The sequence below is a fragment of the Meriones unguiculatus genome, chromosome 2 (assembly GCF_030254825.1).
Source record: "Meriones unguiculatus strain TT.TT164.6M chromosome 2, Bangor_MerUng_6.1, whole genome shotgun sequence".
NCBI classification, from domain to species: domain Eukaryota; kingdom Metazoa; phylum Chordata; class Mammalia; order Rodentia; family Muridae; genus Meriones; species Meriones unguiculatus.
Window position 1 is genome coordinate 130037919 of NC_083350.1, and position 13196 is coordinate 130051114.

Genomic DNA, 13196 nt, shown 5'->3' on the forward strand with positions numbered 1-13196 from the left:
ATGTTTGAGTTTTAGAATTTTTAAAAAGATTTCGAGGTATTTGTACATATGTGATTATCATGGGGATTGGATCCAGGTCCAAATGCAAAATTTATTTTCATATATTCAAATAAACATGGCTTGGAGGATTTTAGTCTTTTTAGTGAGTCCACATTCTGGTTACACATGGGGTAATGTGCGGAATTTTCTGTTTATGGTATCATATCAGCATTCAACAAGTTATGAACATCACAGCATCTTCAATGCTCAACTTGCATTTTTATATTTTTTTAAAAAATTAAGATAGACAACTTTCTAGAAAACTAGATTACCTTCACCTGATACCCCTGCCAATGAATTAAGAATTGCAGCATGTTATCTGACCTGCTATGCATTACTGCCTTTGGTTCTCTCCTCTCAGACACCCTCACTTTCCCAAAACCATCATGGACATGAAGGCCTACCCAGGTGAGATCAGCTGGTCAGAACCAGAAACTCATGTAAGATACGTCAGAAAGTTTACACCACAAACTGTCTAAAACAGTAAAAAATGAAACTTTTTTTTCCCCTGGGGGAGTGAGGAAGTGGGTTGAGATAGGGTCTCTTTCTGTAGTTCAGGCTATCCTGAAACTCATTATATTGCCCAGGCTGGCCTCAAACCCACAGTTCTTCCAAATTCTGGGGTCAAAGGCATGAACTACCACTTGGCTTTTCTTTCTTTGTGATAATCTGACAATAAAATTTTTAGACTTATGGCTGCTAAATAAAGAACAAACCTGCAAATATTTGAAATGCTGGAGAAAGTACTAGGAATGCTTCTTTCTTTCTTTCTTTCTTTTTTTTTTTTTTTTTTTTTTTGACATGCTCTCATCTTGTGTGGCTCTGGCTTTTCTGGAACTTACTATATATAACAGACTGGTACCAAACTCAGAGAGCTCTGCCTGCCTCTGTCTCCCAAATTCTGAGATTAAAGGTGTGTGTCACTGTGCTGGGCCTAGAAATGCTTTTTTTTTTTTTTCTTTGAACAAACTGAATATTTTTTTTTAAATAAGGAGAATATTAAACTTGGTAATGCTTATTTTTTATAAGTACAATTTAAAAAAACCTTATTCCTAGTTACACCACTATTTGTGGTCCATCAGTATGACAGTCAAAATAAAAGTCCTTAGCATGATTCCTACATTGAAAAGAATTTTAAGACCCATGAGAACCAGCCTTAAGAACACATGCCCTATATCCTCAGGAAATTATCCCTAAAGCTCAGAGTATTTACACCACACCAAACACAAAACATCACATGGTTCAATTTAGTAAAAATAAAACTAAACTAAAAAGCCAGTGGTGATGGTCCATGCCTGTCATCCCAGCTTGTGGGAGTTAGAGGCAGAAGAGTTATCAGTCTGGGCTACATACTAAGTCCAAGGCTAGCCTGGGCTACAGAGAAAATCTCGGATCACAAAACTGACAGAAACAACAACAAACAACAAACTGACAGCCCTGAAAATACACTTAGATATTTGAAGGTATCCGTGATTTTTCGAACACAAGTTTGAACACTGGCGCCAAAGGTTAAGAATTAGGTACCCATACTTACTGAGAAAGACTACAAGACACAGGCATGTCTGCACTCCAGTCAATTGGTCCATTTTCTGCTTTCTGTACTCCAGATATTGCACCAGAAGGCTTTCCAGTGATTATTTTATACCTTGGGAGAAACAACAGCAGAATAAGATGAGTAGGCCATTACTGCACAGACTATTATTGGACTCTAAGTTTTTCCTCAGTTGCACCTACAGTCATCTACTAGAGCAAACTTTGTGACTGATGGCTACAAACAATCAAGACATGTTGAATCTGGCTGACTAAAGTGGAACGGCAGATATAAGGATACTATCTATATGCCATAATTAATTTTCATTTGGGCACCCAGAGTGCCATGAAAAGCATCTTGATGTTTACAACAAAAACACTAAGTTTTCTGTCTGAAAAAATTGGGGCACATCACTGAGTATATCTAGACTACAAATAGCACCTCATCCTTTTTACCATCCAAAGGCACAGTCAAGCAGACCAAAAGATACTACAAAATGAGCCATAGAATTATTCTTTTAAAAAGGAAGGAGCTAAAACTATACACAGCACAGTATCAGAAAATCCTTTGCACATTCTAAAAGCACACACACAGTAGGAATAGATGCTCTAAAATGATAAGCCAAATGATAAGTGTGATATAAAAACATGAGCAGAAGCCAGGCTGGCTGGGAAGCAGGGAACAGTGGGGATGTATGCAGCAAGTCAGGCAGGAGGGCTCTACGTCTCAAATGGGATCTTTCCTTTAAGAACCTGCATGAAAGCATTCAGCATTAATCGGCAGTATCTTAGGTCAGCCAAAGGACAGTGTTTCTGTCTGATCATTTTTAGTTTATCATCTAAGCAAACATGCTCTGAGCAAATCAATGTATATTTTTAAAACTAGACTCAATCAGTAAACCAACAGATACAGACTGCTGCTTCTTCCATGGAGGTAGCCATAATTTCTTCCTCAAGAGTTGTTTTAAAATAAAGAAATCAGCCAGGCATGGTAGTGCAGGCCTTTAATCTCAGCACTCAGGGAGGCAGAGGCAGGCGGATCTCTGTGAGTTCAAAGCCAGCCTGGTCTAAGGGAGTCCAGGACAGCCAAAGCTACACAGAGAAACCCTGTCTCAAAAAACAAAACGAAACAAACAAAAAAGAAATTAATATGAAAAATAAAGTGTTCACATGTGTTCAAACCAATTATAGAGGAATAAATGGAGAATTGAGGTTAATGCAAAGAAAGAAGTGAAGAGAATCATGACAGCATTGCTATGACATATAAATTCTTCACGAACTTCAAATTTTATAAGATTTACATGTCAGCTTAATCATGTGCAAATGTGATGCAGGAGCAACACGGCTGTGGTGGAGAAGAGTGAATCACTCACCAGGACAATCAAACAGTCATTTATGAGGATGCACCATTAGACATCCACTATCAGTGTTTGCACAGATGCGACACACTCCAGTAACATGTCCACAGAGTGATCATGCAGAGCCACCAGGAGGCTTGTGGTTCAGGTTTCCTTTCTTGCAAGTGACACACTTTGATATCCATTTTTAGAGCAGCAAAACTTGTAGTTACTGCTTTAAAAATGTATCTATGAAAACAGAAGCAGGTGACTATCTGATACAATTTACATTTAATGAGGAAACAAAAGGAGCCTTGGCCTTTGCTAAAGAAGAGGTTTAATAAAAAGGGCACTGCTGTAAAGCAAGCTCAGGCTGACAGTGCAAACATCTTAGTGCAATTAGTGGACATCTTCCTGTATAATCACGGTGTATTTCACTAACACACATGCAAATGTTCAAGCTTCAGCAAAAGCCATCACACTATCTGAACTTTAAAAAAAATAACCTTTATTTTAATTAGACATGCACGCACACAAATGAGGGCAGGTGCCCACAGAGGCCAGAAGAAGGTATCAGATACCTGGCAGATAATGTTATAGGCTGTTGTGAGCCACTTGACAGGGTGTAGGGAACTGAACCTGGTTTCTCTGAAGAGTGGGCGGGGGTTTTGTTTGTTTGTTTGTTTACCTTGACTCAAACCTACATATATCTGGGAGGAGGAAATTTCAATAGAGAAAATGCCTCTCCCTAAGATTGGACCACAGGCAAATATTTAACACAATTTCGTGATTAATGATTAATAAGGGAGGGCCTAGCTCACTTCGGGTAGTGTCAACCCTAGGTGGGTAAGTCCTGAATGGTTAGGAAACCAGGCTGAGCAAGAAAGCAGGCTGAGGAGCAAGCCAGTAAGCAGCACTCCTCCATGGCCACTGCATCAGCTCCTGCTGCCCTACTCCTGCCCTGACTTCTCTGAATGATGGGCTATAAGCTGTAGGATGAAATAAACCCTTTCCTCCCCAAGATGGTCATGGTGTTTGATCATTCACAGCAACAGAAACCCTGACAGTGTACAGATGAATCACATAATAAATTTCATTCCAGAAATTTCTCTTCTTGCTTTTTTTGGTTTGCTATTCATGACTTCGTGCATTGTTGTTCATTTCTCCAAAAATATGGCAGCATATAAATGCATACAATGCTATGTGGCTGGAGGGATGGCTCAGTAGTTAAGAACACTGACTGATCTTGGACAGGACCTGGCCTCAGTTCCCAGGACTGACATGACAGTTCACAACCATCTTTAACTTCAGTTCTGGGCAATCTTCTGGCCTCTGCAGGTACCAGGTACACAGACATATATGCAGGAAAACACTCATACAAAGAAAATAAAAATGCATACTATGCTCCACTACAGAAATGCTTTATCTCTGGATGGAAACTGTAACAACGGAAGAAAAATTACTGTCAAATGTCATTTTTAAAAAATAGTACATCAGTTAGTGGAAGGTAAGAACTGAATGTCATTTGTTCTATTTCTCTACAGAAGCATACTGGTTGTTGTTTCCGCTGCATGGAGAAAACTGACAAGCACAAAAAGTAGAATAAAGAAATGAAATGTGCTGGAGTCAAACTCAGGAAACAGTATACATGTGACAATGGACTGGAGACTAGATACTGTTTATACTCTTTGCACTTTTAAACATGATTTGGAAAACTATGCCAACATTCTCAGAAGGCTGCATTCTTAGTAAAATCCAGGTAGCATAAAGTATCAGAAAAAGCCAATTTTCATCCAACATATGGAGAAATGAGATACATTAGAAAATTGTTTTTAGTGAGACATGGTGATGAATGCCTGTAATCCCAGCACTCAGGAAGGCAGAGGCAGATGTATCTCTGTGAGTTTGAGGCTAGCCTGGTCTACAAGGTGAATCTAGGACAGCCAAGGCCACACAGAGCCCTTCTCAAAACACAAAAACAGAAACACACACACACATATATGATAAATATATATAAATATATATACATAATATATACATATATATTAGAAATACATGTGTATATATATATATATATACATATACATACACATAAATATTTCTAACTTTAGCTGGAGAAACCACTTACATCACTTCTTTATTCCTTCGAGGCCCCTCAAATGGTCTAAAGGGCAGCGACCCAGTAGCTGCGTGGTAAAACGTTACTCCGATACTCCAAAGGTCAACTGTGGCCCCGTACTTCTTCTGATGGTCTTTTCTTAGCACTGCTCTCTCATACATATCCGGATGCTAAAACAGAAAATTGTTATGAGTTTAAGACTTAAATATATTAAAAAACAAGTACTCAACAAGGCTAGAAGTCCTATCATGTCTTTCTAGCAATTTCACTTTTCCATTCTCTGAAGACTGTTTTGGGCTGGAGAGAAGGCTCAGTGGGTAAAGAAGCCTGTAATCAGGCCTGATGACCAAAGTGCAACCTTTGGAACAAACATGGTGAAGGAAGAGAGGTGACTGCCCCAAGCTGTCCTCTGACCTCTACAGGTGTGCCATAGCCACGTGCATTTCTCCAATAAGTGAGTGTAATAAAAATTTAAAACTCAGTAACACTAAACACTGACGGCACACTACTTTTCAGCAATTTCCCACTGTGCAGCTTCCCACCAAGGCAAACTGTCCCACTCCTCACTGCACTGAGCCAAACTGCAGGCTCTCCTGGCCAGTCGCTTCTTAAGTGTTCAGGTGCCTTTTCTTTTAATACAAATCCATTGCACTGGGCTCAGTGCTTAAGGGCACTGGCTGCTTTTCCAGAAGGCCCTGGTCAAATTCTCAGCACCACATGGCGGTTCACAAATATCTGTAATTCCAGTTCCAGGGCTTTTGACACCCTCACATAGATATGCCTACAGGCAAAACCCCAATACACATAAAATAAAGATGCATGCAGGCAAAACAGCAATGTACATAAAATAAGACAAATCCATTCCATTAGTACATAGCTATAAAACTAAGAATTTTTGCTGCTGGATTTTTGTTGATTTGTTTTGAGATAGGGTTTCATTCTATAGCTCTGGCTGACCTGGAATGTTCTATGTAGACATGGTTGGCCTTGAACTTGTACCCATTCTCTCAAGTGCTGCCTCTCAATTGCTGTGATCAAAGCTGTGTCAACACAACTGAGACACCTCTGAGACCGCCCAATAGAAAATGATAGTATACCTAGAAATCACTTCCTAATCCCCTTCTTACACAGCATATTCACTGGAACAGAAAACAGAGCCCGTCCTGAGGATTCCACAGTATTTCTAGGCTTGTGGCCGTAACTCCACCCGAAGCACACATATCCGGCTCTCAAGGTGAGACTTACCAAGTACTCTTCTGTGCCGTAGAGCGACACGAACTGCTCATCGTCCTCGAGCTCCCGGGCAGCCCCGAAGTCCGTGAGCTTGTACACAGACTGTCCGTCCTCCCCTATGACGCGCATGATGTTGCCGGGCTTGATGTCACGGTGCACTATGCCATTCTCTCGGAGGTGATTCATTCCTCCCACTTCACAGGAAACACAACAGAGTGGCTGACAACACGGTAGGCCTCCATTTGCACATGCACCTCAAACCCACGCCCAGGGTACACTCGCATTCACTCAAACTCAGAGTCCCCCCTCTACAAACACCCACACACACCACGCACATGTGTGCGTATACACATTCTCATGTTTCACCCACAAGAAGGAGTTTAGATAGGAATTATGGGCCACGGAAGTGTGCTGTCTCTGATAACTGTAAGGCTAATGGAACAAAAGAGTGTTAAGCTCAGGACATCCTGAGATGCTTTTGGTGATAACGATCCCAGAAAGATGAGTATCTTTCACCACAGCTTTATACTTTTTTGTTGTTTTCTTTTCCTCTCCCCCCCCACCTCTCTCTCTCTTTAAAGACAGGGTTTCTCTGTGTAGTCCTGACTGTCCTGGAATTCATTCTGTAGACCAGGCTGGCCTTGAACTCAGAGATCCAACTGCTTCCACCTCTCAGTGCTGGGATTAAAGCTGTGTGCCACCATGTTCAGCTCTTGTTTTATCTGTATTTTACTTTCAGATAAAAAAGTCACAAAAAATAAACTGGCTTCAACATACAAAACAGTTTAAAAATGAAGGCAGCAGGAGGGCACAGTGCGAGCCGCTTCCCCATAAGGACAAGTCGGTCTGTGTTCTTCTGAAGGGCAGAGGCACCGATGCTGCCGGAGTGAAGCTGTGGGGCTCACAGGCAGGTCATCAGCTGAGACCACAGGCATGAGCCACCAGCCTCTTCAAACACTTGACTCATGTCCAAGAAGGTATTATTTCACTTGCCTTTTAAAAAGTAACAGGATTCCTGGAATGCACACACACACTTCACATAACTTACCACTCATTTTCTAAAAGTACACCATTCAATAGTTTGTAATAAAGCTACACAACTGTCACCATTAACACCAGAACATTTTTATCACACTCCAAATAAAAACTATGTCCCCGGTCAAAGGAGCTCTCCCTACAGCCACTAGCAGGCACGCTCAGATTACACGTGCACTCACTCACCTGCTTTTTTGTTTTTTGTGGACTGACTGACTACATCTTTTTGTGAAGGGGATGATACTGTGATCTTCTGCCTCTCACTTCCTTCATTCTGCATTCTTTTAAGATTCACCCACACTTGAGCATGTGTCAAGATTTCACTTTTTAACTTCTCAGTTAAGAAATGTATTTATTTCTCGTGTGTATGTGTGGTTAGTTTTTGCCAACTTGACACAAACAAGAGTCATACAGGAGAGGAAACGTCAGCTGGTAAATGCATCGTATTGGCCTTTAGCACGCTTGCGCTATTTTCTTGATTGCTGAGTACTGTGGAAGGGCCCAGTCCACTGTGGGCAGTGCCGCCCTGGGGCAGGTGGCTCTGGGCGGTAAGAAAGTAATTGAAAATGAGTCCTAGGGCAAGCCAGTCAGAGTTCCTCCACAGTTTCTGTTTCAGTTCCTGCTCAGGCTTTCCTCAGTGATCCAGTGTGACCAGGAACCATAAGCCAAGCAGCCCCTCTCCTCCCCAGGCTGCTTCTGCTGTTTATCACAGCAGCAAAACCCCAACAGGAACAGTGTGTGTGGTGTGTGTGACTCTGTGATGTATGTGATTCTGTGATATGTGACTCTGTGATGTATGTGATTCTGTGATGTGTGACTCTGTGATGTGTGACTCTGTTATGTGTGACTCTGTGATGTGTGTATGACTGTGATGTGTGACTCTGTGATGTGTTGTGTGTGTCTAAGTGATGTGTGTGTGACTATGTGATGTGACTATGTGATATGTGATGTGTGTGACTATGTGATGGGTGTGTGACTGATACATGATATGTGTCTATGTGATGTATGACTATGTGATACGTGATGTGTGTATGGACTATGTGAGAAGTGAAGTGTGTGAGACTGTGTATTTTTTTAAGACAAGGTAGTGGACTGGCCTTGAACTCGATCCTTCTGCCTCCACCTCCCAAATGCTGGAGATACAGACTTGCCTTACCACACATCGCTTCATTTCTTGTCATGAATGAATAATATTCCATTATATGGATATAAAACATCTTAATCTATTTGTCAGTTGCTATTCGGGTTGTTCTGATTTTTTGGACTACTGTGAATAAATTTTTATGTGGATGTGATTTTAACTCCTTTAGTATGGCTGTCAGAATTGCCCAGCGCACAGTTATTTTATATTTATCTTCTTGTGGAACTGTTAAACTAGTCTCTAAAGGACTGCACCACTTTACGACCCTGCAGCAATGCATGGCAGATCCAGTTCTTCACTTCCTTGCCAGTGCTTGTTCTTGTTATCTTCAGGGTAAAAGTGGCATTTCATTAGAATTTCCTTAGTAATTACTGATCTTGAGCACTCTTTAATATACTTGTTGAACATCAGTCTAACCTTTCTTTTTGACAAATGTCTGGTCAAATCCTTTGACAAATTTTAAAACTGTCTTTTTGATAGGGTGTCTGGACAACACATCTTATGTGTGATCTGCTAATACTTTCTGTTCTGTGGGCTCTCTTTTTAGCTATTGTCTCAAATAAGTTGTGGTTTTACAATCTTTATTTTACATGCATGGATATCTGTGTACTAAGTGCATGCTTGATGCCTGTGGAGGCCAGAAAGGGCATAAGATTCCCTGGGACTGGAGTCACGGATGGTTGTGAGCTGCCATGTGGGTGCTGGGAATTGAACCTCCTCTAAAAGAGCAGCTAGTGCTCTTAACAGCTGAGCCATCTCTCAAGCCCTGAAGTAAGTTTTTAATGCCGATAAATCCAACTTATCTAATGTTTCTTTAGACACTTGTGCTTTTGGTGTGATTCCTAAAAAAACATTGTATAAAAGTCTATTGTTCTGAATGTAGGAGATTAATTTTTCATTCTGTATCATTAAATAATATATATATATAACCATATAAATAAACATACCCACATCTCGTAAAACAATTAAAAATTCTGATTCTGGTAGTCCATAGGCATTGGATGGCTCCTCCAGAACTGTGTATAAACTCCCACAGGGACAAAATTCCATAATAAGTACTTTATGTCTTGTTGTTGTCTGGGAAAAAAAAAAAGAGGAAGGTCACTAGTTGAAAATCAACAGGAAACCAACAAAACCAAAGCTGGTTTTAGGGCAGCGCTTACCTACCTGACCTCATTCAAATGCAGACTTGCTACAAAGATGAAGTCACTATGAATCCTTTCACCTGGGACTAATAAGAAGCTACGTTTCTGTAACAGCCTCCAGATTTCTACTAAATAAAGCTGACAAGCTGGACAGACAGTTCAGCAGTTACAAACACCTGCTGCTCTTCCAGAGGACCTGAGCTCAGTTCCCAGTACTCACACTGGATGGCTGTTCTGTTCTCCCCCAACACTAGAACACATGTGAGCATACACCACAAATAAAAAAATAAATCTCCACATATAGATAGAGCATATTACATATAAATTAAAGTTGAGTTTCACTGGAAGACAAGCCAGTGAAAACTAGCTAGATTTCAACCATAACATCACGGTGGCAGTGTTTACTATTTTTGTTCAAGTCACTTGGTTTCTTTTGCATCACAACATGTTTAGGATAAAGCTCATGCTTAGAATAAGTACTTTTACTTCAAGGCATGGAGTCCTAGGCTTACAAAGCAATGGGGGCTGGAGAGCTGGCTCAGTGGCTAAGAACATGGGCTGCCTCTTCCTTCCGGAGGACCTAAGTGAGTTTCTGTCACCCATGTCAGGGGGCTCACAACTGCCTGCAAATGTCCACTCCAGGGGACATCTCTTCTGGCTTGCAAGGGTACCTGCACCAGTAACATACATATATACAAATATACACAGTGAACATTAGAAACAAAATCTAAGAAAAACAGAACAAGAAACAAAACAAAACTGGGTGGCAGAACAACTGAAAGATCTCTCAAGAAGATCTGGTTTGCTCATTTCCATCTCAATTAATTAAAATGTGTCATCAATATAACAGTTTTATAAGGAAGAAGGAACCTCATAAAACAGTGATCATATGATATATATCAGCTTTAAAAATCTAAAATTTTTAATCTTAAAATATAGTGTTAATTTTTGGTTTTCTAAAAACGATTTTAATCCAGACCCCAAATACTTCCTTAATGTATTTTCTTTTCTCTGTTCAGCAGTCATGAAAAGAGAAATAATATAAAACAAAAAAAAGTCTTGTTTTATATAACAATATGTGCTGATGGCTGAAAATTTGAGAAATACATATAATTCCATCATCACAGAGTAATTAATAATGTTACATGCTTCATCTCATTTTTCTGATGAAACAAAGTATATTGCAGATATCCAGCATTATACAACAGGATCATATTACACACATACATTTTTTTCTACTTATGATTTTTAAATTCTGATTTCCCCCCCAATTTTTTGTGTATCAGTGTTTTGCCTGCATCTACATCTGTGTCTTATGTGTATGTCTGGTGTCTACAGAGGTCAGAGAGGGTATAGGAATTGGAGTTACAGACACTTGTGGGCTTGCCAAGAGCCATGCTGGAAGGGCCCGAGGCAAGCAGTAGGCATCATGGAGGGAGCCGACTGTTTTTGAACAGCTGATGAACAGGTGCACCCTGGTGCGGTCTAGACCAGGGATTCGGTCTCTAGATTGCTTCTTACTGCTGACTGCCTTTCCACATGCATCATTACTTTATTTCTCATCTATCTGGCATGGCAGGGACCTCACTGCCTATTGTTTCCTGGGTCTTTACACACTCTGTTGGGCAGATTTCCTGTACATCAAATTGAAGATGTACTTCCATGTAATAGTGCTGTTTAGATGAACTGATAACAAGTGATAATTCCTGATAATGATTTTATAGAGCTCCTGATTTGATTCAAATGATTTTAAACCCTCCTGCACCATAGCAAAAACTGCTAAGAATCTATGATTCTTCACATGTCACTGCCACGTAAACTGCGCTAGGGAGAAGAACAGGCTTGAGACAGACTTATGACCTAGGTAAACTTTTGCTCTAGCTCCAGAGGTAAAGTCATAGGTCTCAGTATGCACCATGATAGATAGCAATGAACAGAAAATAGATAAATAACTAGCTGTGGAATGGAAGACAGAAATATTATTTTGAACCCATAGTGAACTCATGGAGCCAAGAGGTAGTTAGAGTATGTTTAGTCAAGTGAAGTCTTAATGGAAAGACATAAACGATTATCTTGTTGTAACCCCTTGGACCCTGTTAACCTTAAACCTTGTGAGCCTCCATCATGAAAATCCTGATGTATAACAAATTGCTTTTATAGCTGTGGAGTAATTTTGCTTTTGATGTAAAATTATCTTAGATGGTATAAAAAGGCTTGAGAACAAAGAATAAATATTGGAGGTTGGAGCCTTTTGGGATTTGCTCCATCCAGTTATATACATGTATATATCTATATGTTTATATGTCTGCATGTCTGTATGTATGTGCACGTATGAAGCTTGTGAGAGTTCCTTTTGTCTCATTTATTGAAAAAAAAGTGTATATGTGAATGAGCAAGAATTTTCCTATTCTTTTCTCTCTCTTCCCGGCTCACACAGAGAAAAAAAAATTTTGTGCCGACTGCTTCAAAAAGTTAAAGCTTCCTCATCAGGTAATTAAGTGTTGCAGCCAGCAGAGAAGAGTCTACAGAGCAATTAACGTGGCTAACTCTGTGTATGCCTGCCTCAGTTTTTTACCCTGGCCTCTAAAAGCTGAGCTTTGGCATGAGCTGCTATGTGGGTGTTGGAAATCAAACCCAGGTCCTCTAAAAAAGCAGCCAGTGCTCATAACTTCTGAACTATTTCTCCAGCTCCCTGATTTTATCTTCACACAGACATACATGCAGGCAAACAATAATGCACATAAAATAAAAATAAATAAATTAGTTTTTTAAAATATATATTTTAATTTATTTAACTTTATTCTATGTGCATTAGTGTGAAGGTGTCAGATCCCTTGGAATGGGCATTACAGACAGTTGTGAACTGTCATGTGGGTGCTGGGAATTGAACCCAGGTCCTTTGGAAGAGCAGACAGTGCTCTTAACCACTGAGCCATCTCTCCAGCCCCCAATATATTAGTTTTTAAAAAGATTACGGGTTTGAGCCTTATGTCAGCCTTTAAAATTTTTTTGAGATAGGTTTGTGCTCTATAGGCCAGGCTGGCCCTGAACCCCTGACTTTCCTGTCTCATCCTCCTAAGCGCTTGGATTATAAGAGCTTACCACTACACTCAGCTAGCAATGGCATTTTATGGAGGCTGCAGGACACATCACATGTATCTGACTTGGGAGCGGGAGAGACCAAAGGTCAGCAGTGCAGGCAGAACACAGTGGAGCCCTGTGAACACCATCAGACACAGCAGAGGCTTGGGTGGGCCTTTCAGGCCATCAGTGCGGAGGAGCTCCCATGCCTGGAACTGGCTCACAGTCTACCCTGCTGGTGTCTGTACCCGTGGTTCGCATACAGGAGGAAATACAGTGCTCTTCTGAGTTCTCTTGAGTTTGGCTGGATTCAGGTAACTAGCTACCATACATGTTAACTTACTTAGCTTTTCTGTCAGTCTTTACTATACCATCAGGGTACCAATTCACATTTTAATGCATAAAACTATAATTTATACTTGATCAAACTTAATAAATAAGTTTGATCAAAATAAATATTATTGATCAAGAATAAAGTCACAAGGGTAAGGGATATACAATACAATAATATTTAAGAGATGATCTTTACTAAATAT

General features: G+C 40.3%; 1 protein-coding gene across 2 annotated transcripts in view; it reads right to left on the minus strand.

Moving 5' to 3' along the window:
• Tbk1 (TANK binding kinase 1) overlaps positions 1 to 13196 on the minus strand; it is a 40661-nt gene that overhangs the window by 17976 nt on the left and 9489 nt on the right. For both annotated transcript variants that reach the window (XM_021637854.2, XM_021637855.2), the window contains exons 4-7: positions 9382 to 9511; positions 6271 to 6452; positions 5035 to 5195; positions 1574 to 1684 (exon numbers count right to left, since the gene is read on the minus strand). In XM_021637854.2, coding sequence (XP_021493529.1) covers positions 1574 to 1684; positions 5035 to 5195; positions 6271 to 6452; positions 9382 to 9511 — 584 coding nt within the window. The remainder of the gene's footprint in view (positions 1 to 1573; positions 1685 to 5034; positions 5196 to 6270; positions 6453 to 9381; positions 9512 to 13196) is intronic.